This window comes from Bombus pyrosoma, linkage group LG10, assembly GCF_014825855.1.
Source record: "Bombus pyrosoma isolate SC7728 linkage group LG10, ASM1482585v1, whole genome shotgun sequence".
NCBI classification, from domain to species: domain Eukaryota; kingdom Metazoa; phylum Arthropoda; class Insecta; order Hymenoptera; family Apidae; genus Bombus; species Bombus pyrosoma.
The window spans coordinates 6,661,130-6,689,063 of NC_057779.1; the positions used below are offsets into that span (position 1 = coordinate 6,661,130).

A 27,934-nucleotide genomic window follows, 5' to 3' on the forward strand; every position below is an offset into this window, starting at 1 on the left:
CATTAGATGGTATAACAAAATCCGCAATTACTTAGTTGCCAACCGAATAAACGCGGCAAACAGTAAGCGATGACGAGTATACTCGTCAAAAACAGCTAACTGGTTAAATAGAACTATATTACAGAAAGAAAAAAGACACTTTTTTAAGACTTACACCGAAATTTGAGATTTGAAATTATTTAAACGATTTAAAGCAGAAGTAAGAAGTTCTCTGCGAAACATCTGATGCTTTTTAAATTGAATACAATCGTACAATGTGTGTGACGAAAATTGAGAAACACGAAACAGAGAATATATCGTTCACCTTCTATTTCTGCTATATTCTTCGCTCTATAAGATCGATAGGTGAAAACGGAATACGATTTTGAACGTTTCGAAGGAGGAACTGATCTCGCGAAAATTCATTTCTTAACGATTTATAAGGATTTTCGAGGAAATCGCCTCTCGAAACGCTCCAAGCCTGAATCGTTTGTATTTTTGGAACGCACGAATCGCTACCAGGGAATATTTGCTTCCATCTTGAGTTCAAGTGATGCGTTATTTTTTAACGCCACTCGAGGCGATCCTGTCGTTGGGCAGATGCATACGACGTTAAAAAAGAAGAAAAAAGCCAGTTATATGCGCTCCTTCTGAAGAGATCTTGGATTGTCCAACGTATTCGTGTTTCTAATTTTAAATATCATATCCGGCTCTTATTTCTTATTCCTCGTTCAGTCGTCAAAAACAGGATCGCGTACGTTTAAACATTGATCGGGTTGGCAACTAAGTGATTGCTTCACCTAATAGTAAGTACAATACACATGTACGAGCATAATTAAGTTAATATCGAAAATACATTGCAATGGAATCCTTTACATCGTTGTTAGACCGTGGATTTTTATGCAAATACATATTTTTGAGGACGTAATTGAGAAAACAGAATCTACGTAGACAATTGTTTCGTTCGTTAACACTACAACTACCGATAGTTAACACGAAGCTATTTCTACCAAAAGCAGTGAAAAGGACTGGTCTTTAAAAAATACCTAATAATAGAATATTTTTATATTCATCGACTTATTACTTTCTTACGGAGGCAATTCCATGTTATGTAGTAGATTTTTGCTATTATTAATCCATCTAGAATTTATAAAATCGTAGAGCCAGTCATTTTGACTGCCGTGGTATTTCTAGTGTTAACATCTAGCGATCGATCGGGAATTTTCCTGATAACCGATATCGTCATATCGAATGATACGCGGTAAAAATTTGGAAAACGCGTGGCAAGTTGTAGAAAACTAGGAAACTGGTTAATTGGGGTTNCGTTAAACGGACTGCAAGATCCTTTTACACTTTGACAAGTACCAGTCATTTTCACCGGTACTGGTATAAGTAGCCTCGATACAAAATTATTTTCAGTTTGAATACATAAAAAAGAAAATAAAATTCGTTATATTATTCTTTTAGTTATCGTTGCGAAAGTCATTACATCATCGCGGGATAAAATATAACATGAAGTAGGAATTTTTAAATAAAATTGACTGGTTTGGTAGTTTTAGTGTTAGATATCACAGAAAAGGCTACATACTTTGGATATTTTATATGGTTTCTCGTATTATATGAATTCTGTGCATCTATGCAGATTTCCTATAATGCATGAAGATAAAGAAAGGTCTAATTAACTATACGTTGATTAAATTGAAAAGCTAAACAAAACGGCGGATGTTTCGATTTAAGTGGCAAGGAATCGAGGATCAATTTATCCATATGAATCGATATGTATCCATTGGAATTTAAATTCTTGGTAGATAGGAAATTTCTCTTACGTCACTTGTTTTGCAACGTGATTGATCGGAGTTTCTTATTTGTTCTGCAAGTTGCCGCAAAAACTAAATATAGTTTGTTCCTTACGATAATAGCTTTCTTATCGGCTAATAAATTCTGCTCGAATTATTTTCTCTTTCTTTAATTCGAGATATCGGTAAATCGGAATTTCATCGACGCTGTCCTTCTTCATCGAGAAACCCTAACAATCTAGCCTCGGAAAATATCACAAATTTATTTTTAATTTATTTATTTAATTCTTACATTTTTTCGTCAAAATTTCTTCTCTCTTTTTTACCAAAATTTACAAAAAATTTTCTTTTTTAAACTCCCGCAATTGTTTCTTCCCAGTCCCAAGATGGAACAAAATTTTCTAACATCTACCAATTACCTGGTATCCATCTATTTCAAAAGAAAACATAGAAATAAGTATGACATTTCAAGCAATTGATTTTTTTATCGCGTAGCTCGACTTCTCGAAAGAATTATTCGCCTATTATATCACATTTTATATGAAATAGACAGCGTCGTCGATCGTCCAAGTCAGTGAGATACGAGCAGAGCAATCTCTGATAACGTTTATCAACGACACGAAATTCCATTTTTCTTTCTTCTTTTCTGATTCTATCTTCGCCACGAACTCAACAACCACATATCTTCAGCTGTAAGTTCGACTTGAAGAGAAGAAGCTTCACAACGTTTTCCACGGCGACCGAAATGAATTTCTGTATGCAAATGGGCGACTCGGTTTCAAGCGTAAAGATTCCAAGCGTACGTATTCGCCCGACCAAGGCTTCAAGTTCTAAAGACAGGACAGAAAGTTTTCGAGCAAAACTGGAAGAGCTTGAAAGAACTTCAAGGAGCAAAGTTTTTAAACGACTTCTATCTTTTAATATCATTTTCGTACCTTTTAATTTTTACACCGTCCTCTTTCCTACCATTTTATTTCAACGCGAGATATTCGAAAATTACGCTGATTGAATACATAAAATCGCAGCAAATGCATCGCGGCAAATCAACAAACTCTATGGAATTTTCGTTTTAAAATATTATTCATCGGATCGTGAAACTTGGCATCTTTATATTCGGCATCACGTTCCATTTGCATGCGAAAATTCATTTCGCTATCGCGTTCGAAAACATTTGTCGTATTTCATTAAACATATTAAGCTGTCCGAAAAGTTTCTTTCGTTCTATAAGGAGATAATAGACGCACAATGTTTTTTGTTTTATATCAATTTATTGAATTATGCACGAACATAATAATAGAAATATAACGAAATAGACCATACCTAATTCGATAAAATAATATAAAACAGAAATTCTCGTTCATCTGTTATCATCTTATAAAACGAAAGAAACTTTCCGCACAACCTAACAGATCTCATGAAATTTTTTTACGATATAACGCCAGTTTAAGGTAAACGTCGTACTACGTTTTATACGGAATATTTATGTTTGAAATTGTTTGTTTCATCGCACGGTCGAAAATCGATATCACTTTTCTAGCCGCTGAACGAGCTTGTTCCATGTGAGTTGATATAAAATATCCCGTTCGATCACAGTCCTAAAGGATTACATCCTTTTCGCCTGGTACAGCAATTGGTAACACGAGGCTCGCATTTCCAATAAAATTCCCGCGAAACATTTTTTAAAACAAACAAATATTTTTTAAAGTAGCTTCAACACACTTTGGCTGCCACGTTGGTCATCGGCGCTTCAACTTTTTACGATTGTTAAAATTGAATGAGAATTCACAGTTAGGTCATTTTGAATATAACCGATAAATGGAAGATACTTTGAGATAAAAAGTGCCATTTCAACCGAATGTTTCGTCGAAATCATGAAGATAATTAATAATACTGTTGACTAATATCTTGTACGCGTTTCAACGATATATTCTGCACGGTTTGCTTACGACGAAATTACGAATGCGAATGATTCGTTGAAATAAACGAAGCCTCGTTACGATATGTCGCTATCGACTGTTACCAAGGCGCCACGGTGGTCACCCGTGACCACCAATACGATAAACTGTCCATTGAAGAAGAATGTTGTCTTACATCATCAATTTATTATTATTTTGCCATTATATGCTTTGAATAATAAAAATACTCCGGTGGCGTGCTGAGCGAAAAATGTGATTTCGACGTGGCAGTCAAAGCGTTAAAAGATGATCGTACGTAACGTACTCAGCTTTGTAAGTAGAATTTTATATTAAACAAATTAAATAAATTTCAAAAACAATACGTTCAATTACAACAGATATAATTGTTGAGAATTGTGGATCTTAATCGCCGAAATAAAAGCAAAGGAACACTAAGACTACACTTAGAATTTATATTAAAATAGTTTTAGGTTTATTTGATAAAGGATTTCCAGGATCTTCGTCGATATACATTTGCACGCGTCTCGGCAATTCCTTTGTCTCGCCATCTTCCATACCACACTGCCAACGGAACAGTTACATTCGTCTGTTTTTCCAGACGCCATGCACACACATTCATATTCGTATACGTGTGTCACCACTACGCAGCAAATCTAATCTAGCACACAAAATCCAGCACATCGTAGATAAATCTAAAGAACTGAAAACAAAACTAAGAAAATTCTACTGGCTCGTTGGCAGACGCTGCAACTTAAACATGCAGAGTAAGATAATGCTATATAAAGCCATATTAAAACCTGTTTGGACCTATGGGATCCAACTATGGGGAACAGCGAGTAATTCCAACATAGCAATTCTCCAACGATTCCAATCAAAAACTCTAAGATCCTTAATAGATGCATCTTTGTATGTTACCAACGAAACAGTACATGGCGACCTTAAGATACCCACAGTTAAAGAAGAAATATCCAAGTTCAGAAACAGATATGTCGGGCTGGCGTTAGACTTAGGGTCGTGTAACGTATCTTCATTGGGACAAGCCATCGTTGTTGTTCGATGGAGATTATATTTACAATTATATGTACAAATGTTGATTTAACAGAGTTTGACAATTATACGTGGTGATCAGACACTCTAGATGTTAAAGACAATGTTCTTAGGTTCGATAACGAATCCACGGTCAACGGGGAAAAACTCTTTGTTCAATAGAAAATATTTTGAAACACATAGCGACGTTGGCTGCGTCGCTCGGTTTCTTTCTGACTGACAAGACGGTGCGAGTAAACTCTCCAAGGTGATCACAAGAATAAAAGACTGATACGATCGCATTCGTCAATTGCACATTGACCGGGGATATCAACAAAATTCCAGGCGCCGTTACCAGGCAGACCCGCGTACAGCCGGCATTGCTCCTGCCCGGGGCTTGTTTGTTAACACGTTGACTACCAGATGAATTTTCCATGGTTTTCCCAAGGCAGCGACGTGAACTTTTCATTATGCGATGCATATTATGTTGAAATATCATTTGCAGCAAATAAAACGAGTTATAAAATCGTGCTTGAAACATTTTTCGTGGCGAGGGTCATCGGTGACCCCCACGGCGTTATAATTATTAAGATAGTCCTTTTCTTTTTTTATAATTATGTACCTTTAATATTTTCTACGCCCACGCCGCTATAACCAAATCGAGTGCCGGTCACCGGTGACCCCCATGGCAGCCAACGTGTTAATACAGCGTGTGTCCCTCGATATTGATACTTCTTCTGTTAGGTAAAAACGTTCATCCCGTGACCGTGGCTACGTTCGGCGACCAGTTGTGTCACCCCGAGCCCAAGCCCACTGTCACGAATCTCGGGCAAACATAATCGGATCGTATCGCAACAACTACTTCTAAGTTCTATTATTTAAGTACAGCTGTAATAAATAGTTTAGACCAAAGTATCGGAGATCTTTCCAAAATTCCAAAAGAAAGGCCCGATGTCCCTACATCTCCGACAGATATAATATAAGAGTTAACAACCACCAAAACCCAACTAGTTGACACGACGGATCAGATGCGCAGACTAAAAAGACAATACTCTTTAGATTGAAGCATTAGATTCAACTAGAATCAAACATACTATAAACTATTATAATGCAAGTTACAGTGCCACGCCAAAAGAATTTGCTTATAACTCTCAATGAGAATTGATTGCAAATAGTCTACCAAATAAAAAGAAACACATATCTCAATAATAATAGATATCGTGTGTACTACAAGCTTGTAAATTCCACTCCAGTGAAATTGAGATAAGCTATCCTTTGTCATCAACTAACAATTTGCCACGTCCTTTTTAGTAAAAGGGTCGCCGACTACTGGCCTAACTTATATCACGTTGACAATGAAATCTCCGTCAGGCCACTCTCGTACCGCAGTACCAAGCGTTCTCTGTGCTAGGTACTTCCATCGATATTTTAATAATTCGAGTAAATAATTTTTTTCATAAACCATTTTCGTATTAATTCTTTTGTAACAATTCAATAGTTTTATTATTTCCTCTGGAATATATTTTCAGATACCTACGATACGACGATCCTTCGCAAGTAGTCAAGTAAGCGCCACCCGAATACGGGTGACGCGGCCCTACCGGAAACTTTACTGTCACCCGAATACGGGTGTCGTGGCAGTCAACGTGATATAGGTTGGCAAGCAAGTGTACAAGTAACAGTGTATGCCAGAAGGAAGAGAATGAAAAATTGCACGATGCCGCAAACCAGGCGGTCAGTAAATCTGCCAGTTGGCCGTATGGCATGATGAATAACTGGAAAACGTCATAACCGTATGTCATCGGTAAACGGGAATATCATAAATCGATTGATTTCGACCTCGACCAGAGAATTTTCATGTCTAGCTATTTTACACGTGCAGATATAGCTCTGCTTATAAATATCACGACAAATTACTGGTCTCGCACGAAACCTGATAATTGATTCGGATTATTGGAGAAACGATTAATCGGGTCAGCTCTGTCTTTCCATTCGTACGTGCCTCTTATTCGAATATAAACGACAGCGTGGAAACGCGATAAGTAACATTTACTTTCTTCTATCTTCTATAGAAGAGAATTTTTTAATTCAACGTGCTATCAACCATACAGCACCATATCATCTAAAGAACTTGCTCGTTTGATCAGGAATTAAATATGTATTTTTACTTTTTTTACCTTATATCATATCGATGAATCTACGTATACATAACGTGATTAGTCATTTTATTGATCTCGAAAGACAACACATGTCTTGTCTACCATATGACTGCGCGTTGCCTAGAAAATTGTTTTATTTAATTTAGCAACTAAATATTTATTCTTGCTATCTATATCATATTCTTGTCATTTAGTTGGTTTTATACGAAACTTTCTGGATTTATCGTCTATCGTGGAAAGGCAATATTATCTTTGGTCACAGTCGGTTGCTTCTCTTTTCAACTAATTGTAAATCATATCAAAATACCTTCTGTCTCGGCCACCGAATGATATAGAAATGCGAAAATCAACAATTGTACACACAGTATCGTATCTTTCCCAAATGATCTTTTGATCGTCTATGCTTTGTCGTCGAGTATTTTAGAAAAACCGTAAAAAGTCTCGCCAGAAAGTGTAGGAACTCGTACTTTGCCAACGTTACAAAAATTCACAGAACATTCTGTACAAACGCACTGGATGCTATCATTTAACCGCGCCACGTTTTTCCAGTCATTCTCCAGCGAATTATACTTTTCTAACATTGAGAAATATTGGCAACTAAGTGATCGCGTATCATGTCAATACCAGCTGATGACAAAATTATGTTCACAGTTCGGACAAAGTATGAATAGAAATCTCATTGGCGTGCATAATCTTCCCTTTCAATTTTGCGTTACAAATATTACACGACCTGTTTATTCGCCAAAGAAGCGAGAAGCAAAACTTGAACGTAGAAATCAAAATTTATGTTCGATTATAGAAGAGGAAATACCATGTACGTAAAAGTTTGTAATCCTTTTATCACGTGCGCCATGCAAAATCATACAGGTAGACAAATTTCCTAATTTCTCTCTGTACGTTACAAGAAAAATAAACGTAATTCGCCATTACTAAACCTTAAACATAAGAAGAAAAAAATAACAAAAAAGAGAGAGAGAGAGAGAGAGAGAGAAGACTGAAATATAAAAATTTCAAAAACGTAGCAAAGTTAAGGTCTGTCCATCGGTAGAGGCTCAACATCTGTCCATTAGTCACAGAAAATCGACGTTTACGGACTCGAGAACTCCAAGATCCGCGTCAGCGTACAAGGAATCGGTAGCTTTGAACTCGCGGAAACCTTCCGCGGAATCCTTGGCCCAGATATTCGGCACGTGATCGAACGCCTGGTCAGCGTTTGCACGTAATCGACTAACCCCCGTTATAGGATAAGAAAACGATGACACAGAAGTAGTGGATCGTGATAGAGAATCGTTCCGCAACCTCGTCGTTCTTCCTGGAATGTGCCAATCGAATCGATTCGATCCCATTCAGTACGATCTTGCCGTTCGATTCGATTTACTCTTGTCAACCTTTGATACGAGACGCTCGAACCAAGCATATTGAACGTCTAAAACGATCGACGATATCGCGTTTCCGCACCCCATTCCATGTACTGTGTCTTCTTTTCATCCTTTTTGAGAATTCGAAACAACATGGAAGACCGTTCGATTGGATCCTTCCCGCGTTACGTTTCTTTCCTTCGAGAACTATGCTTGCGATCAAATAACCGACGAAATACGAGGAAAGAATTTTTGATCAATACGACTGAATTATGGCGCGTTTTAAACAGCACCAGATACGTGCAACTGCCAACGTTAATATTCGCACACGGTGCTACCTTCGTATTTGTTGGTTTGTATAAGAAGGGACGATTTAAATATTGTTAAATATGTTGTGTAATGTTACTTGTCTGACGAGAATATGAATCATTTATTCTAGCTTGAAAATAGGTGAAGAGATGGTTGCTGACGATGACGATTTAATTTAACGTAAGTAATTGTAACGGTTGTAATATTCGAAATTAGTAACAAGTCAGAGAAAATTAGCAACGAGTGGCCGAGAGAGCAGAGAGAAGCGATCGTTACTCTTCGCACGAGCGTTTCCTCTCGATTTATTTTTATTTCCTTAATTATTCGATGACGGTGAGTAATTATCGGAGAGAGTGCACTTCTCCCTGAATAGCGGTGCCTGTTGATAATCCGCGCTATTAGAGACCAGCCTCTATGTACTAACACGTCATCGATCTTTTCCTCCCTGTGTTCGTGCCTCCATTTCGATAGATAGAACTGATTCGAGATCTCTACCCTACACATGTAGTCGATTCGAAATGAAAAACGGCCTTCTGTCCGTGTTTTAACCTTTCAAACTCCTATATTAATCAATCGAATCCTATTACGTTCGCACGTTTAGCACGTTTCCGACCATATTGTATTCAAAAAATCTCTCGATCGATATCACGTTGAAAAAATTCATCACTTCGACCTTATTTCAAATCACATTAAAAATATATATATAAAAAAAAAAGAAATAAATAAACTTTACCTCGCGTAATATTTTGAAAAACATGTTCAATGTAAAATTGAAACGAAAAATCGTACGTACCAATAACACTTTTCCGTATTTTGTCCACACCGAAGGTATTTTTTAAGGTTAGAAAATTATAATCGATACGGAGAACGATCGAAAGAACAGGGCTAACCTAGCAGCAGTCCGCGCGCAAAAGTCACGGACAATGGTAATGGCGACGCTTTAACGGCGTGTCCACGATCAACGTGCGTGTTAACGATATGTCGATTCCGAGGTAAACCGTATTACGTCAAAACACTGACAAACGCATGCATATCCTGCTGCTCCGTCAACCGATTGGAGAACATTCTTCAAAGGACAAGAGACGAAGGAAATAAAAGTAAAAAAGATTCTATACGTATGAGCCGGTCACGGGTTAAATCGGTTAACTTCACGGAACAAAAAGCAGAGAAAATTAATGGAAATTATACAAGACAAGCATCGATCAAGCGCTTCGGCATTAAAATTTACAAAATTTTAAAAAGCAGAGTCGAGTCTCAAAAATCGAATACGCGAGAAAAAGAAATCTTTTCCTTTATGTATTAAAAGCGACAAGGTGACACGTAAACGTCATCGTCACGTTATCACTCCACCTGTGCGCTCGTTGCTGTATTCACGATCGTTATCGAATATCGTTTCAACAGTTTACAAGTACACACACATGTACACGCACCGTGAAATCAAGTATAATAAGCAGACTGCGGATTTTTATGGTTCTGTGGAAAATTTAAAAGTGTAAAAAATATACGAAATGCATGTAACTAAAATACAGGAGACATTCAAAGTGAAATATTTATCATATTTTTTTAGTAGGTGAAATAAATCTTCATGCAGATTTTATTATTTTAGTGATGTTGATAAATATATGAAGATGCACAAAAATACGCAATCTAGTAACAGGACATTCGAGAAATCGATGGAAAATGAAAAAGTCATAGCGCAAGGTACTCGAAACGTACGATTTTGTTATCGAGTCGTTGTGATAACGCGAAATCCAATCGAGATAGCCATTGCGACCAGTCGAACTCGTAAGAATCACTCGTCCGATCGATCGAAATTCGACGTCGGAAGGCCAACACGAGTAACGTCACTTTTAGTCACATGTTTGTTCTTTGTCACGCGGTTTTACCGTGCGACAACTGACGCCAACGATTTCATGTTTTCTTTTTAGACAAACGCGAATGATAAAGAAACACGCGAATCATCCATTCATTCATAATTATTTTCTATCCTAGCAAGTTCGAGTTCAAGAACTTTAACTTCATTATTTTATATGCTATTATGTTTAAGTACTACGTTAGTCAGCATTAGATATTTGCTGCTGCAATACTATGTCAACTGTTAAATACACAAATCACGCGTAACTGTAATTATGTAATTCTCGATATGACGAAACGGAGCGAAAATTCTAGTTTAAAAATTCTATTATAAATAGAATCTGTCATGTTACATAGAATAGGCATTTATATGATATTGCAAAATAAGATTCGCATAATCGAATTAATAAATATTTGACAAGTTACAAGTCACGAGTTACGAGTATCAATAAATTCCTTTGCACAACAGCAACAAATTTGGCGATTTAATTGCCCTTATTCGATATAAATTTAAATTGTGGAAATTTAGTGCAAGAGAAGTCTATAACCTGGAGAACTTGTCACTTGTCACTTGTCAATTCACCATATAATTTTATTCATTAGTAAATTATTGTGCAAGCGGGTCCCAGATGTCAATCCAAGCATCGAGATGAAAGGAGAGGCAACGATCCCTAAAACGGTCCGTGACTTTCTGTGCTTTGTACAAGGGAGCGACAGAGATTCAACTAGTAAACACTAGAGAAGTGGGTCTCGTAGAATGAGCCCTCCTCTTCATCTCATGCACGCTTTTTAACCAGGCGTAAAGTATCGATACGGGCGCGAGATAAAGTAACGTGAGACACGATAAATAGATGCAGTATAGCGTAGCAGGTGAAAAACACGTTCGTATCGCTGAGACGATAGAAAGAAAAAAAACAAAAAATGTTACTGTCAAAACGTACTCCGACCGTAAATACCAAAGGTCGATTTCGAAATCGTTAACCGGATAAATACGGTGATCCAACGTGAATCAAAATTGGCAAGTGATAGAACGATTATTAAAGAGACATGGTAAAATAATGATACTTTATTTTCAGATGTACGTACCTCTGCGATTGAACGGCCGAACCCGAACGGCAACCTTTATTTTATCCGTAGCCATGATTTCACACCGGTAACGCGCACTGTATATCCCGATCACAAGGAACTACTCGATGCTTTTGTTGTACACAAATACGATATTCACACGATCTTCATAGCGCTACATTATTCTCAACCCATACCGCGAACTTTTCATTCTTTCAAACGGCACTACGTCTCACCGAGCCCATGACACACTTCGCCATATTGCTTGAAGCTCGTCGTGCGCCAGACGACAGTCGTCCTATCGAGTGAACGTGCTTCCGAGAACTGCCGCTAGGAACGCTCGCGAGCCGAAAGTCCTATGACGTCACGTGTTCTGAGCCATCTGTCATCTGGTGACCGAATATGAAACTAAAGGACAGCAAATTATTCGATCGATGGAAAGGTTACACGGCAACAAATCACCGCGCGATTTGAAACGTTCGTATATTTTTACGCAATAAAACGTAAACATACGATAAAGTTCTATAACAATACTTATGAAAAACTTATAAAGTTTATATAATATATACAAAATTATAAGAGTTATTGCTTTGCATATTATGATAATAGCGTTACCTAATGTTCTTACAATATTTAAATATGAGTTACGAGTATTCCGACTTTTAAAACTAAATAACTCTATTATATACAATCACGAAAATCAATAACTGATTATTTTTTGATATTCATTATGGTAATTGTCGGATACAAAACACGATTCATCATTCGAAATACGAAAAGAATAAAAAACTATATCTTATATTTTTTACAACAATAAATTTCAAATTCAATTCAATTTATCACTATCGTAACGATATTACAGATATATCGATTTATCAAAAACATAACAATATTACCAATAACCTTATCGATAGCAACAGCTCTGTTTTCATACCACAAGTCGAATCATAAAAGCACGTAAATAAAGACACGTGATCAACATTTAGGGGAAAAAGGATTAAACTCACTATCTTGAGGTATTAAATAGAAAAATATTTTTCTAAACATTAACCTCTTAAGTATACAGACCGAATACGTTCATCAAGTTTGCAAACTCAATTTAAACATTTCCTATAATGATACGAAGTAATCCCTAAAGATTATAATTCACTAGCGATTATCAACCAATAGCTGATATACATAGTATACGAAATATACACACATTATTACATGTATCTCTTTGACAATTTTTGGCGGTAAACCAATTTATTTTTAGATAATTATGCACTGATTCGCTTTTAAATAATTATTCAACAACATAATAATCTCTTTGTGTTTAATATTGTAGGTATCTTATCAATCTGAGGTGTTATCAATGATTATTAAATTTACCAAAGTAATAAGCTGTTCTTCAGAACATCCATCATACCCTGTATCTAATCTTCTGCAACATCGTTCACATTCCTCATGGCGTTGCGCAAAACCAGGAGAAATGCTTGCAACTGTTATTTTTCAATTGGCAGAATCATCTTGTATCACAGGTTTAGACCTTGGCAATTATCGTAGTTGCGTAGTAGTTGTTACTGCTTCTACAGCATCAGAACCTGACATATGGCATCCCATTGTGAACCATCAATTCTTAACGCATGATGAAGCTGCAAATGGCAAATTTAGAGATCAAGTACAGATATTTACAAAAAAAGACCTAAATCCAGACACAATAAAAATAAAGTTTGATCGTGTAAAAGTAACTTGCATGCAGTCAGCAAATTTGAAAGAATTATTTGGACTGTCCTTCATTGAATTAAAAACAGAAGTTGTACTTGATCTGGGATTAGATATTTTTGGAAGATTCAAATTGAAAAATCCTGAGGAAAATAACATTGATGACATTAAAGAAAGGTATATGAAAATGATTGGCCACAAGAAAACAGATTATAAGGCTGAATTGCTTGCAAAAGTTAAAGAAACAGGTATGAGTAATTTTTCTAAGCGACAAGAAGAAGATAGAGAACCAATGAAAAGGCCGTTATTGCAAAAGTTGGAAGCTGGCAAAACAGAAGAAGTATTTGGGGCTAGGAACAAAGATTCTAATAGTTCAACTTCAATGAATGATACTAAACATAAAAATGAAAAAGTTACAAATGATAAACCGGTAGTAAGAACTCCATTTGGTGATGTTGTATCTTCAACTTCAATTAAAGAGAATAAAAATGATATACAGAAAAATGACAGCCAAAAAAATGGTACACTTTCAAGAAAACGTACTTTATCTCCTGAACAAAGTTCCTCAAAACAGAATAAAAGAAAACAAAATTGTTCTCAATGCCAAGATGAAAACAAACTATGTAATAACTGTGGAAAGTTACCAAAACCTAAGACAATAATTACACCTAACAAACCTGTGAAACAACCAAAAAAATCATTTTCAAAGCTTTTTGAAGATGTATCATTTTCACTTAGTGGATATGTTAATCCACAGAGAGATGAAATTAGGAAAAAGGCTCTTCAAATGGGTGCAAGATATATTGCTGATCCTAACACAACTAACAAAAGATGCACTCATTTAATCTGTGCCTTTAAGAATACACCAAAGTATCAACAATTAAAGGGCCACTCTAAAATTGTCTCACACACCTTTGTTGAAAAATGTTTTAGTGAAAAGATAAGGTAAGGCAGCACAAAACTATAACAAATAAATAAGTAAATTAATACTACATAGTAAATAACCTTTTTCTAGATTTCCTTGGAGACGATATGCCCTAGATACCAAAGACAGTGCTGAACCAGAAAGTGAAGAAGAGATTTTAGGTAGTTCATCTCCACTCAATGCATTTGAAGAGGATACGGATTCGGACTCTTATTACTGAGATCAATATTTTTATATTTTTCATGTGTTGAAAATAAGTGCTGGTACAGAACTCAATATATATGTACATAATAAATATAATTATTTAATATATTAGTTCTTGTACAAAATTCGCTTGTTACTAATATAATTTTTACTACAATAACAATAATAACGAACTTTGTTTATTACACATGCTCCGTTACCAATTAAAATTAAAATAAACATGTTCATGTAATTGAGTGTCCTAACAGAACAGATACGTATCTTGGATATCATAACAAAAATTTAAATTTAGAAATGTTTTCAAAGATTCATTTGTTTGGCGGTAGTACGCATTACCGCAAAATCATTTCGACCGAAACTAAAAAAATCATGATTTGAAGACACAAAATTTTTAGCGATATATTGCGATGATTTAAAATACAATTCAATATTTTTTAAATTAATAATGGATAATCGTTGAAACATTATACCGGTTCCGGAAAATAAATCGTCAATTGTATCCAAACACCAATGGCGTAAACTTATAAACTTCAAAACTTGTCTGTCACTCAGATACCAAAATGGGTGATACAAGGAATGTCTTTGGCTTTGAACTTGTACAAGAAATATATAATAGCCAGATTACAAAAAAGGAGGATGTTTTAATATTATTCGTTCATTGGTATCTTATAAAATATGGATTCAGATGTATTGGAATCGGCGATTCTGTAAGTTGTTAAAGAACAGTGCTTTATAAAATATTGCGCAATTCTAACGCTTTATGTAGTAACATCTTTTTTTGCAAATTTATTCGTATAATTAAGAAAGAAGGCACATATGTAAGTTCTTATTGAAATTTTGTAGTCCATAACCTGTACTAATCTTCATTTCGGCATGTCCAATGTAATAAATGATTTATAGTACGACTTTAATGTAAATACAAATATTGTCATTGCATAAGCTTGAAGATAGTACAGTGAAACTTCTATTCCAGCACTATTATAATATATATAAAAATTGTAGGAATAGAGCAATCTTCTAGTGATAATTACAAAAGGTTTTATTTTTTTTTTTTTTGTATCAGAAAGCGTTTGAACCAACAGAAAAAGGATCGCAGTTACTTCCAGAAGGATGGAACACACGTCCAAATTATGCATTACGTTATATAAAGGACAGCAAATTGTTCATATTCCATGGTATAAAGTCTGACGAAGATTTACTTATAAATTTGTTGGTAATTTAAATTACATAATATGTTACATGTTATGAAGCAATCTGTCTTATCTACAATGACAAAATAATAACTATAAATATTTTATTTTGCAGAAAGTTGATGATCAAAATGTGTCCAATGTTCAATTTCCAATTAATCAGACTGTAAATGAACTTCATGGAGATTTAGAATCTGTAATACCTTCATATCAAAATGTTATAAATGTAATTCAGGAAGATCTTATACACGCATTGATTCCTGGCAATATGGTCGGAAATTCTACTCAAACAAGCTTTACAAATGATCAATCAAGAGACAATCCATTAAGGGTAGGAGAGTCGACACGTCCGTCGTCTGCATCATATCCATGGTAATATTCGCATCGATTCATACGGAATCTATGAGTAATTTTATATAAAAAGAAATGTTTGTTATCATCTTTGTATAATAAAGGCTGACAGGGAGATAAAAAAGAGAAGAATCGATGCGATTTTAATATATTAAATTTACAAATAACATGTTTGAAACATCTTTACAGAATTTTCATAATTCCGATGATATAAATCTGGACGACTTTTCATCAATTTTTGAATTTTAAATCTTTACTGTTTAATTTCAAGCATGAAAAAGTAATCCTCTTGAGAATTAAAAATCTTACATTTTACGAATACAATTGATCCTGCAAACGTGATTGGTATAAACATTTTTACTTTCTCCATGACATGCCTAAAATAATTATATTCTCTTTTCAGTACTATAGGAACATTATGTAAAGCAAACAGTAACTTTATGCCAGTATTTTATGTTGGAACCTTGTTAAAATATTTGTTTAAAATTTTAAAGGAACCGTGATGCTGATCCTTTAAGGGTAGGCGCCGCAGATTTAAATCCATTTTCCCAGGGTAGTGGTATGATTTTTGATCCATTTTCATCAGAATATAATCGTATGAACCCATCTAGACCTGGTTTAGGAGTTCCTGGTAGACTACCGCCGTAAGTAAATAATAAAGAAATATAAAAGATATGTTTTTATTTGTATTAACACCGCCATTTTCGTTATTATCTTATTATAGAGGTGCAGTACCACCATTTGCAAAATTTGATCCTTTTGGCCCGCCAGACATTAATCAACCAAGACCACGTCGTGACCCAGACAACGACCATTTACCCCCACCAGGATACGACGACATGTTTATGTAAAACGACAGAACAAAATGTAAGAAATAAAACAAGTATACTTACCTAAACGATAGTTTCGTGCAGATTATTATATTCGCAAAATACTTCTAATTTTATAAAAGAGGAAGAAAAAAAACTGTAGTATAACGAAGCTATCTGAAATAAACGATTTCACTCGTTCGCAAAAGAAAAGTTGTAATGGAACATTTTATTTTGCAACGCATCAGACATATAAATGATACATCACAAAATGTTTCTTCACAAAACGACTTCCATTCTTTTTTATTTCATTACTGATGTTTTACAATATAACAAAATTTTTCATTTAATTTAATTAATGTCTTTAATACAGCATTAGGTAGGAAATTACATTAATAAATCAAATATACAATAATCATAATTCTTGTTTAAATTGCGCTAACTCGTTAAATTTATTTTTTGCATAATCGATTCGAAAGGAGTGACTGTTCTTACTTCATTACGTCGGTTCAAAATAGAGGATTTCTTTGCTACCTAAGTTGTTCTTGTTCTTTATTATTTATATGAATTGAAACACTATTATTTTTTTATATTTTTCTTAACGTAAAATAGTCATCATATGAAACGAATGTTCATGATCGCCGTTTATAAAATAGCAGTGATTAAACGAAACATTTCGTGCATTTTATGGGTCATTTTTCATCTTCTGAATAATAAAATAAAATTTGACACAGCGTTTCGATTCAATTCTTCGAGAACGAAATCTTTCTTTCTTTCTTCTATTAATACTCTGTGAATACGCGACATAATAAATATTCAGATCAAAATATATTCCTAAATAAGGATTTTAAGAATTTTAAATAAGATCTATGAATACCAATTGACTATTCGATTTGACTGTGTATTACAATTCTGATCAATCCTGAAAAAGATCTTTAAATATCATTTTTATAGATACCACGTTCTGCGATAAGCCCAATCATTTGATGTCCTTTCTAATTTTCACTTTTTTTCCACAAAAAAATGTATCACAGATAAAATATCTTCACTCATAAACGTAACTACTTCAGATAGTGAAGTATAACCGCTTGAAGAAGTGAATCGATTTGCAAAATTAAATTTCTCATGATAAAAATTTGATGGTAACTTTTACGATGAATTGCTAGTAGGTATACCTAATTAAAGTATCAATATCTTACTTAAAAGAAAAAAAGAAGTTCGTTGTAAAGGAAAGAGAAATTAAGAACATTTCACCGATCGTCATCAATTGTTAACAATAAACCTAAGGAGATAGAGAAAAGAAAAGTTGAATAACTAGAAAATTATTCATTTTCGGATCTAAGACTCGATAATTTTTCTTTTTTTTTACGAATGTCCCTCGTCCCATCCTCTGGTAAAAAATATTGCAGTTTTTTTAACATTACAAAAAAGTAGCTGTACCAGGTTCAAATTTCATTTCGAGTCTGCGATTATGGTGAATGTACAAGTGGTTATACAATGGTACTTGAAAGTTATGCACAAAAAGGACGAATATATCTTATCATTGGCGTATCGTGCAATTAAATTCATTATTTAGTTAACAGTTCCGTACAAAAATTTCATCTGGGTTTCTTACACGCTAATTACCAAAAACTGGGACAGGAAAAAAATACAAACGACTACAATAGTTCGTCAGCATATATCACGTAACCTTCGCTATAAGCACGAGAAACGATTATGAACGCAATTCGTGTATCATAATTATATACAGAAACGTACATTCACGTTAAATCTGCAGACACATGAAATGATCTAAATATTACATTCATTAGTTTAGGAGCGAATTTTTTTTCTATCTTCTGAACACAGTTTAGTGTGGCGTACAGCATCACCGACAATTTTACCAAAATTGCGATTACGATTACAATATATGCTCCACACAAAATGCGTATGCAGCCTTTTAAAATTTATCGAATAAAAGTGGCTGTTTTTTTTTAAATTTTGGTGAAATTGCCGTTAAGCTACGATAAAAGTGATATATAACTCTGGAGTGATTTTTTTTCTTCACTTTGTTTCGTAATATTCGTTATTTCAAGTTAACGCAGATTTCAAGTTCAGTAAGAGTTAAGAACACTCATCAATTCGGCATGCCATTGGAAATGCAACGCAATGTTCCTTTTGTTTGTTATATTTTCAAAATTAATGCTTGATCGTTTAAAAAAATTTATTAATTTTTGTGCAAATCGTTTTATTTCATACAAAGTTCGAAAATTTATTCATATGTGATAAGTATATGGAAATGCGTATTGCAATTTCTATGTTGGTTGTAACTAATGTATACCAAATTTGATGTGATAATACAAAACAGAAAACAGTATTTAAAGAATATTTACAACGCAGCGTTCACTCATGTTTCTTCTTGCTTGTGTTATATACGCAAAACATCTGCAAAAAATATGTACTTAATTACAATCTGAAAGTAAATATGTTGAATTGCTTAAAACATTTATTTATTCCTTTCATTTAATCATTATGGAAAATGTGAGTTATTTTCTTATTGCACTAACTCTTTAAATAACTAAATTTGATGACGGCTGGGTACAACTGCAGTACCAAAGGAACCACATTTTACTACAAATCATACTAATCCAAAGGTGTTTACCCCAACCATCCTTAAAGTATCTCGCATAAATAACATATTAACTAATGTTCACAAATTAATTAGTAACATTGTGTATTTTATTTTATTGGACCAAGTAAATGCAGCCTTCTAGAATACTCAATAATCTTAAATCTTGGACGTACCAAGTATTATCATAAAACGCATAAGTTGATTACATTTTTTGTTTATTCATTATACAAACAATCAGATCCATTCGAATTTTATTATTATTCATACCATGTTCAGAAGGCTTTTTCTTTTCTGTCATATTTTATATTGATTTAGTATCAAAAATAAATACAAAAATTTCGTAAAAGAAGAGTGCAACTAATGATATACAATTTATTTTTCTCTTGAATCGCTTCATTTATGCTGGAGAATCAGACGGTGCAAAATATACTATTAAAATTGTTCCATAAGTACAGTTGCATTTCCATTGATAGGCCTTTCAGAACTGAGTTGATACAGTATGTCTCTTGTTATCAGGCGCGAAAACCTATACAATTAGGTATACCAATCAGTATGAATTAGTAACTTTTCAAAGAAATCGTTTGATCTATTGGACGCAGCAGGAGTTCTTTTGTCCATTCTTGAGCTTCAACCGAGATTTGGGACGATACTTTTCAAGATAGGCCAGCTGCTTTGAGTTGATAGCGCCTCGTCTTTTACTGCAAAAGTAAACAACATTTGTATCTACCTCATATATAAAGAAATTGCATAAAGATAAATCAAAATGTATATATACTTACTCCCTAATTAACGCAACTGCATCTTCATACTTAAGTCCCAGCTCAATAAGGGCAAGTGCGACTAAGACTGGTGCCCTACCAAGTCCCGCTACACAATGTACCGCTACACATGCATCAGGAGACTCGCGAAATCGATTTTTTAGCAGCTCAAACCATTCATCAATGACCTATGATCAAAATTGTGTTATTAAAATCAAATAAATTATATTGTGTGGTTACTTTCAGAATACTATCAAAATAATATTTACTTCATTTGGTGGAAATGTGCCATCATCAAATACCAAGTCTATGACATTGATCCCTTCTGTTTTGAGTTCCTCAACTTTGTACGTTGGTTCACAGACCCTCACTACTTCTTTAACATTGTGCTTTTTCAGTTCCTGTTAGAAGAACAATGTTTATTATTATCGTATTACGGTTTATCAATATTTGTGTGTGAGCAAAAGTGAAAAACTTACTTGAATAAAAGTATGAATGGTCTGATCATTGGGCCGATCAGTAATAAGGAACTTCATGTTTTTGTATTCGATTTCGGCGGGTTCTGGTCTGATATCCTTCACCCTCATGTTGCTCATTTCCTTTTTGGACAACAAGTGGTGTAATACTCCTACTTCTTTTATGCTTCTAAGTTTTATGTTTTTAATAATTTTGTACGACACTGTTTCTCTTTATTTTTGCAATGTGCCACACTATATGAAGCAACAAAGGCTGAATTTGACAACTTAGCCCATAGATGTCAGTCTTATAAAGTTGTTTTTCATTTAACTAATTGAATACTTTGTTATTTTTTTACAGAGGACAGAACAATGGGTTCACATGTAGACCTCAAGGAGGGTTGTTAAGGTGCAAATTTCGCTGAAAAGGTGAGGGCTACGTTACATTAGGCGTTGTTGATATGCGATCGATTCCCACTTGGGATCCTTGACTACGATTCGGAAGATTATCTGAAAAGAGATCATTGTGACAATCCTTGCACGATCCAGCTTATATATAACAAAAGTCACTGACTTTGATGCTTACCTATTTGGCACTGGCTGCGCCTGGATCAGGTGCGCTCAGTAACTACAATGCTTGCATTTAATATTGTTAATTAACAATTGATTCTATTTAATTCTTCTATGTTTTGCGTGATGACTAGCTGATGATTTTCTGACTTCGAGGCAATGATCCCAGTATTAAAAAATTTTTCTTTGCCTGATTAAGATGTTCTTTCCTTGTTTCTTTTTTAATAGTACCTAGCAGATTCTAGGGTATTTGGGCGTGTCTCTCTATTTGTGTTGAGCCTGGCAGTATTCTGCACTATCCAGCTGAAACTCCATGTATGTGAGGATGCACTCACCAGGAAACTGTAACATAAACACAATTTTCATAATTATGTTATATATCAACAATTATATTATAAATAAATATATTTTTGATTTTTCTACTTGAATTTTTCTTGAAGAACTATTGCTTTTAAACAATATTTGCACCGTGTAGAATGAATGAAGGTTAGGTCCAGAAGACAAAACGTGGCGTACGTATTTTCCAAAAAATAATAAACGAAAAATGATATATTTATAAAAGTAACAGAGATTCTACGTCGGGTCATTGTAAGATATTTTCGATTTGTTTCCAACAAGGAAGCGATTACAAGTTGTGAATGTTTGACACGTGCCAAATCTTGCGCCAATTTTCATAAGTATCCGCACACGTAATAAATATTCTTTAAAATCCTCACCCAAAAAATCCGAAACAATTGTCGTAATACTTTGTCACGATAATTCATTACGAATATGCAGCAGACCAAATTCTATCACCGAAGAAAAGTTCGCTCGATTACGCAAATTCCAGGGGATCTGCGTTGTCATAATGACATTAGTCGACATCTCGAAGTTCGAGTAAAATCGATTAGAGGTAAAGCTTGTATGCAAAACCAGGATACGATGTATATATGCATATTGTGACTACGACGCATCTTAGGAAATTCTATTCATCTATGTTTTGTTAATTAATCAATATTTCAATTCAAAAATGCTAAACTAGTAGCAAGAGAATACTGGCGAAAAATACGAGGTTTAATTTTTATTCCGCATTTTTCTCAAATTTGCATTATAAAAGTAGTAAGGAGAGTTATCTTTCGTGTTTCGTGAAAACTTCGATTACGAAACGAAATTACGTTTATATGATTTCTTCAATTAGTTAATAATTATTTGCAAATGGTAACATGGAAAAATATTGCATACAATTAAAAAATTGACAGAAAGGTGAATATACAAATTATTACGAAATATATGGATTATATGGTATGAATTGTGATTAGATCATTTAGTTACAATTTAATTATAAGCAACAGAAACGGATATGTTCACAAGGAAAAAGTAAAACTAACGTGGCGTTAAGATCTTTTAAATTTATCGGTGGCGCTAGTTGCGCGTCATCTTCTTGAATGTGTTGAATTCAAAAGATTTCAAGTAGCGCCGAAGAAAGAAGACTTTTCTCCTTATCTTTGGCACGGAAGTTTTGCGTAGATGCCAAGCGAAACAGACAGTTTAGTTTCGAAGAAGTGCTTCCGTCATTTTATGCATCTGGTTTTAAGGATTTGTACTGTTCGCAAATAGAAATGTCTAGGTCAACATTCCGAGAACGCGTTCATTAATCGAATTCACGCTATTCGAATTTAATTTGAAGTATTTTACGTTAATGATTTTCAATCAAAATTCTTAATTCAAATACGAACGTATGCAGAAAGAGATATGTTCTACCATATTCGCTTTCTACAAATTACTTTTACTAATAATCGAAGACGTGAAATTTTTTTCTATAAAAAGCAACATTAAAAAGTTTGTCTTTCAAACCTTCTCGCTGTAATTACTTTTCATCAAGCGAAGGTAAGTACGGAAGTATGTACTGAAGTATTGAAACACAATAATATATTTTAATACGATCGACACTTCTGTATCACAACTTAACGCGATATTTATAATTTGTAATTTACACTTTGAACGTTTTTTTTTTCCACGAGAGCAAGGTTGTTTACTCGAATGAGTTACGTATCGACGCCAATTGTCGGTATCGCGCAATGAAAATACGTTCGACTGACAGTCGCCTCTTTACGGACGTTTGTGAATTTGAAACGCACATCGAACAAATATAGGCGTCGATACTTCGGGGTACACGACGAATAGCGCGGCGCGTCGTTCCGTCAGGATGTCGAGACGATTTACGAAATCGTCTTTTTACGTAACGAAAGCTTCCGAAGCAGAAGACGCCGGCAACATCTCAAACTGCGATGACGGATAGGAAAAAGTGAGAGCGCTCAGATCGACGTACCGGAATAACCAGAATAATTGGCAGCCGGTACACGAACAGCCACCAACGCGACTCCACGCTTCGCAATGCGCTCGCTTCAAGGTCGAATCCATCTTGCCAACCCTATACGTCTATTATTCAATTTACGTCGGCCCTTTCGACGTTCTCAATTGATAATGAAAAGGTAACCATTTTTACGTCAACTTTGACTGAACGAATGAAATAAATTTGTAATAATTTCACCTCTAGATGAATTGATTTAACACAATATACGTGATAGAAATCAGGCAGCCTTAACGAATGATGTCGCGTTAGAATTTTTTAAATATTCAGATAAGGATAATGATAAAGGCGAAATGAAACAAATGGAAAGAAATAATACTACAGTAAAGAATCTTTTAATTAATAATGGAAATAGTGGTAAGACGAAATAAATGAAACTTCTTGCGACTATAATACATATTTATGCGATATTACAATTATCTGTCTAGAGTAATTTTAACCATCTTTTATGTATATCTCTTAGAAAACACGATTATTCCAATTTTCTGCTAAATATCTTTGATTTTCATTGCCTAATTCATAAATATTTATGAATTCTTGAATCAATATGCGGTTTCATTAATTGCATGAATAAGTTTCCATTATATTAATCGGATTATGTTAATATTGCATTAATCCAATTGTAACTAATTGGATTTTAATTTATTTATATAAATTAATCTTCCTCGTCTGTTAATCCAGGACTTATAAACAGAATACGACGAATCGTGAAACATTTAAGAAATATTAGAACGTTTTAGCCTCGTAAGAAACGAGAAAAGAAAATCAATTTCTCGGTTTGAAAAGATTTATCAATGACCGTCCGAGTTTTGATAATATTCTGAAGATTTTTGTATGCTTTGTATTATCATTATGTAATGTCAGTAATTAATGTTGAAATATTTTGTTTCCATTTACTATGTTATTTTTACAAAAGTATAGCCAGAATATATCGTGTCTTGGAAATATGTATATGTATAAAAGGTGAATTTAAAAAGGTAAAACGTGTCGATGAATGAGATATGTATAGAGGTCGCCACGTATACGTGGTTTTACCGTTAGCACCTTCGGTGGAGCGTCGCGTCGGTGGAAAAAAAAGATTCACTGAAATCAACCTAGAAACCTACTTCAGCGCGGAACACGTTAGCCCTAGTGAAAACGAACACGCCGTGCGGGCACCGTTCATCTTTTTACACTCGTATATCGCAATCCGAGACAAGTGAAACTCGCCATCGTTGTGCATTCCCCTCCCCCCATTTCGATGTATGCACTTACTTTAATCCCGGAACTATAATAAATCTTGCATCGAGAAATCGTCTAAGATTCGCGAGTCTCTTTTTTTTTTTGTTGACATTTTCACTGCTTAACCTCTTAATGGCCAAGCCTTTAACCCTCCATAGATAAGCGTTAAGAACAGAATTAACATCGAATATCTTGTTTTATTAATTCAACACAGATTATTACAATCATATATAATCCAGTGATGCTATTTTAGGTTAAGGTGCAAATACTTGACGCATAAGAACGTACGGCCGACCTAACCTCACTCTTGTACTGCTTAGGAGCAGTTTAGGTTAATGACCTAGAAATGAGATTAAATTGGATAAAAACCAACTCCTTGGCCCCTTGCAGATACAGAAACTCGGACAATCTGTTTTCCAGAGGAATCGGTCTCCGTTCTGGGACACAAAGGGCGGAAAATATTTATTCGCAAAACGTCCCTCTCGTTTTCATCGGCTATCTTACCCGATAAAATTCTGGAAGTATCTAGACACAAGACAAGGCGGGACACATTATCACGGGAAAGCAATATGTAAGTTCAATGAAGCGCGCAGAATGGATACAGGTGTTCCCTGTTTGAGAAAGATAAGTCACACGGGCACGTGATCGAATTATTATACACGAGCGTATAAATTAAGGAGATACGTTGGAACTGGAATTAAGAAGCTACGCTGAGAAACGCAACCCTGTTGCGTTATTTCAGACACTGTCGAGCCAATTGTATTTTTCTAAGGTTAAAGAATATCTCGAGTCTGATCGATTCACGCGATTTCTCAGCGTTTCGGTTTTACGTTAACTGTTTTCTTAGGACGTCACTTGACTCGAACTGTTGAATTAATCAATTCCACAAAACCTTTTGTTGTCACAGCTACACAAGATTTAATAAATTCCATAATTCAATTAGATGTCATTTTTCTGCGATAATTAGAGATGCGTTCATAGAACATAGCGAATATTTGATCTTTAAAAATTTGAAATAGATATATCAGACAAAGCTGAAGTATTCTTTCGCTTTCTTTCCCTTTTTAAGATGTATACTTCCCCATCACTTCTTTGTAACTCTAACATTGACGAGTTAGCCCCGCGACGATATTCTACGGACTTAGGATGCAGAATAGTAAAAGAGTGAAGAGAATGAAAAAATTTGTCTTTTTAAAATTGACAGAGCCGAATCCTTAAAAGCTCGATGAAGATCAAGCGAACATATCCAACGTTCACGTTTCTACTTTCTACTAAGTTGAGTAATTCAATCGACCACGACTATACTAGCTACTATGCTGCGAGCTTACTTTGCGATTACAGAGAATAGCCCACCCTTCCTGGAAGCGGAATTCTTTTTCCGCTTATCAACGCGGTCGTGATCCGATAGAAATCGATGAGCGATAAGAACTTCCGTTTTGGAGCGAAATCGCCAGCAAAGTGGACTTTGAGCAGATACTGAGATTGTAATTCGTCGTGGAAGCTCTTTTTTTTTTTAAACGATTTCTTGTGCACACGCACCTGGAAATACTTCAACGTTTACTACGAAGCGCGTTTACGTCTATGTTGTATGTATTATATGTATGAGACATTTTAAAATTTCTTTAATACGTTAACGAGACACCACTGTCGCGATTATATCGGTAAAATTTCGTAGAAATCTGAAAATGTATACAGAAATTACAAGATATCTGTTGTAAACGTATATCCAGTGAAAACATGGAATATCTATTCGAAATGTATATGTAACAAGTGTTGCCGAGATGGAGTGTCAGAGACTCCGCAGGTGCAAGCTTCCTTACTCTCTTTCATTTTGTTTACAATTAAATAGCTTTGTATCTTTTTCTACCATTCGACGTCAGATACTACGATGCACGCATTCACGCAAATACAGGAAAATGTGTACTAAAAATAATCCTGTGTATACTCGCTATAAACCAATAAAGCTGTTCCTCAAAAAGTTTCGTCATTACCAAGTGATAGCAATTGTCCGTAAAATAGGAACCGCAAGGCGATCCGAATTCCTAGAACAATTAATCACTCCGACCAATTTGCTGTTTTGTCGTTGGTTGGCGTCTAAGTCTCGAACGCCAGCCAACAAAGTCCTACGGTAAAAGAGAACTTTCATTTCGACGCGAACTCGAATTTATCCAGAGGCATACATCATACGACACGCTCGGAACGTTCGTATATTTCAGCCACGGCTGGAACTCGTGCAATTTTCCTACCATAAAGTTGCACGCATCTCTTTATTGGTAATTGATAAGAAACGCGTTAAAGCAACGGTTACGTCATGCAAGCAAATGGAAACTATTGGACAAGAATAAAATTGTTATTGCAACTCGATCTTATCGCATCAGGCATCGGGGAAAGAGAACATTTTCATCAACAAGATGAATATTTCGAATTCGATCCGTACACGCACGTTATATCGCCATTTGCCACTTGGAAAATTTAAACATTTATCTCGCATCAAGATTCTACCAGCATCAAGAGCAAACCACGCGAAACGAACGTATTTCAGGCTACGGTGTCGGATTGTAATCAGTTCGTTTCTTTCCACCAATGTTTGATTCGTAATTGCGTTCGCGGTCGACGCAATTTCCAACTTTGAACACTGTTTGCTCTCGCGCATCTCGTTTCTGAACCTTCGTAGTCCCCTACGCGCCGTAAAAGAAGACAAGCATAACAAAACGAAAACGTATTATTGTGAAAGCTTAAGGATACTTAAAAGATTCTCGAAGAATTTAAAAAACTAATTAAAATACGTACACATGTCACACGTGAAAAGCTCTACGATCCTTCGTTACGGATATTCATATTTTGTTTCTTTATATATACGTCGGAGCATCGTCAGGAGAAAGGTATTGGGCGTATAACGATTCTTCGCTGGAGCTATACATTTTTTTCTCGTAAAATTGAAACGACTTTTATTAACACGAGTATGGGTTTACAGAGTTAACAAGCAACTACGCGGATAAGACACTTATGACAATGGCCTAAGGTTCGATAACGAATGCACGGTCAACAGGATAACTTTGTATTAAACGTAAAATACTTTAACACAACACACGTTTAATGGGACGCTCTATATATACTGCTCGATTTGTAACTCTCCAAGGTGATCGCACGAATAATAGACTGATGGCATTTTTTCCCTCCTTTTCGATTGCGTTCGTTTGTTATATACTGGTCCGAAGCTTCGAGAAGGTTCCAATCGCCGTTGCTAGGCAATCTCTGCTTGGAGTTTGATTGTTAATACAACGTGTGTCCCATTATATCGACATCCTCGAGGAAAAATGTCCA

The 27,934-nt window shown here is 35.0% G+C and overlaps 4 protein-coding genes and 1 long non-coding RNA gene across 22 annotated transcripts in view; 3 read left to right on the plus strand and 2 right to left on the minus strand.

Annotated features, from left to right (window-relative positions):
* LOC122571801 (kinesin-like protein KIF13B) overlaps nt 1–11,789 on the minus strand; it is a 162,438-nt gene extending 150,649 nt beyond the window's left edge. For 6 of the 10 annotated variants that reach the window (XM_043735953.1, XM_043735963.1, XM_043735959.1 and 3 more), the window contains exon 1: nt 11,484–11,788. In XM_043735953.1, coding sequence (XP_043591888.1) covers nt 11,484–11,538 — 55 coding nt within the window. In that variant the 5' untranslated portion in view covers nt 11,539–11,788. Of the gene's footprint in view, nt 1–11,483 lie in introns of all 10 variants that reach the window. The other 4 variants (XM_043735954.1, XM_043735956.1, XM_043735962.1 and 1 more) reach the window with 2 other exon arrangements.
* Nucleotides 11,790–12,355: 566 nt separating this feature from the next.
* Nucleotides 12,356–14,406, plus strand: LOC122571803 (DNA repair protein XRCC1). Of its 2 annotated transcripts, none has more exons than XM_043735966.1 (3): nt 12,356–12,478; nt 12,790–14,111; nt 14,182–14,406. In XM_043735966.1, exons 2-3 carry the CDS (start codon nt 12,817–12,819, stop codon nt 14,309–14,311), a joined length of 1,425 nt encoding a protein of 474 aa, XP_043591901.1. In that variant the 5' UTR covers nt 12,356–12,478; nt 12,790–12,816; the 3' UTR covers nt 14,312–14,406. The 2 variants fall into 2 exon arrangements, with proteins under 2 accessions (XP_043591901.1, XP_043591900.1); XM_043735965.1 differs by lacking the exon at nt 12,356–12,478 and adding an exon at nt 12,498–12,697.
* Nucleotides 14,407–14,665: 259 nt separating this feature from the next.
* Nucleotides 14,666–21,461, plus strand: LOC122571804 (proteasome inhibitor PI31 subunit). 2 transcript variants are annotated; one of them, XR_006318232.1, is made up of 7 exons: nt 14,666–15,002; nt 15,359–15,508; nt 15,601–15,857; nt 16,331–16,480; nt 16,561–16,703; nt 20,831–20,898; nt 21,268–21,461. XR_006318232.1 is itself a non-coding variant. In XM_043735967.1 (5 exons), the coding sequence occupies exons 1-5, from the start codon at nt 14,856–14,858 to the stop codon at nt 16,685–16,687; spliced, it is 831 nt and encodes a 276-aa protein (XP_043591902.1). In that variant the 5' UTR covers nt 14,668–14,855; the 3' UTR covers nt 16,688–16,734. The 2 variants fall into 2 exon arrangements, 1 of the variants encoding a protein (XP_043591902.1); XM_043735967.1 differs by lacking the exons at nt 20,831–20,898; nt 21,268–21,461 and having other exon boundaries at nt 14,668–15,002; nt 16,561–16,734.
* The window catches only part of LOC122571805 (protein tyrosine phosphatase type IVA 1), a 73,677-nt gene continuing 62,660 nt past the window's right edge, over nt 16,918–27,934 (minus strand). For 2 of the 5 annotated variants that reach the window (XM_043735969.1, XM_043735968.1), the window contains exons 2-6: nt 21,056–21,381; nt 20,494–20,979; nt 20,284–20,415; nt 20,036–20,202; nt 16,918–19,954 (exon numbers count right to left, since the gene is read on the minus strand). In XM_043735969.1, the coding sequence (XP_043591904.1) occupies nt 19,843–19,954; nt 20,036–20,202; nt 20,284–20,415; nt 20,494–20,610 (528 nt within the window). In that variant the 5' untranslated portion in view covers nt 20,611–20,979; nt 21,056–21,381 and the 3' untranslated portion in view covers nt 16,918–19,842. Of the gene's footprint in view, nt 19,955–20,035; nt 20,203–20,283; nt 20,416–20,493; nt 20,980–21,055; nt 21,382–21,755; nt 21,874–22,406; nt 22,622–22,872; nt 23,021–27,934 lie in introns of those variants that run through there. The other 3 variants (XM_043735971.1, XM_043735972.1, XM_043735970.1) reach the window with 3 other exon arrangements.
* On the plus strand, nt 23,288–27,121 carry LOC122571806. 3 transcript variants are annotated; one of them, XR_006318235.1, is made up of 4 exons: nt 23,288–23,510; nt 23,576–23,746; nt 24,864–26,196; nt 26,286–27,121. It is a non-coding gene; the product is annotated as an uncharacterized LOC122571806 (long non-coding RNA). The 3 variants fall into 3 exon arrangements; XR_006318234.1 differs by having other exon boundaries at nt 24,864–25,181; nt 25,680–27,121; XR_006318233.1 differs by having other exon boundaries at nt 24,864–27,121.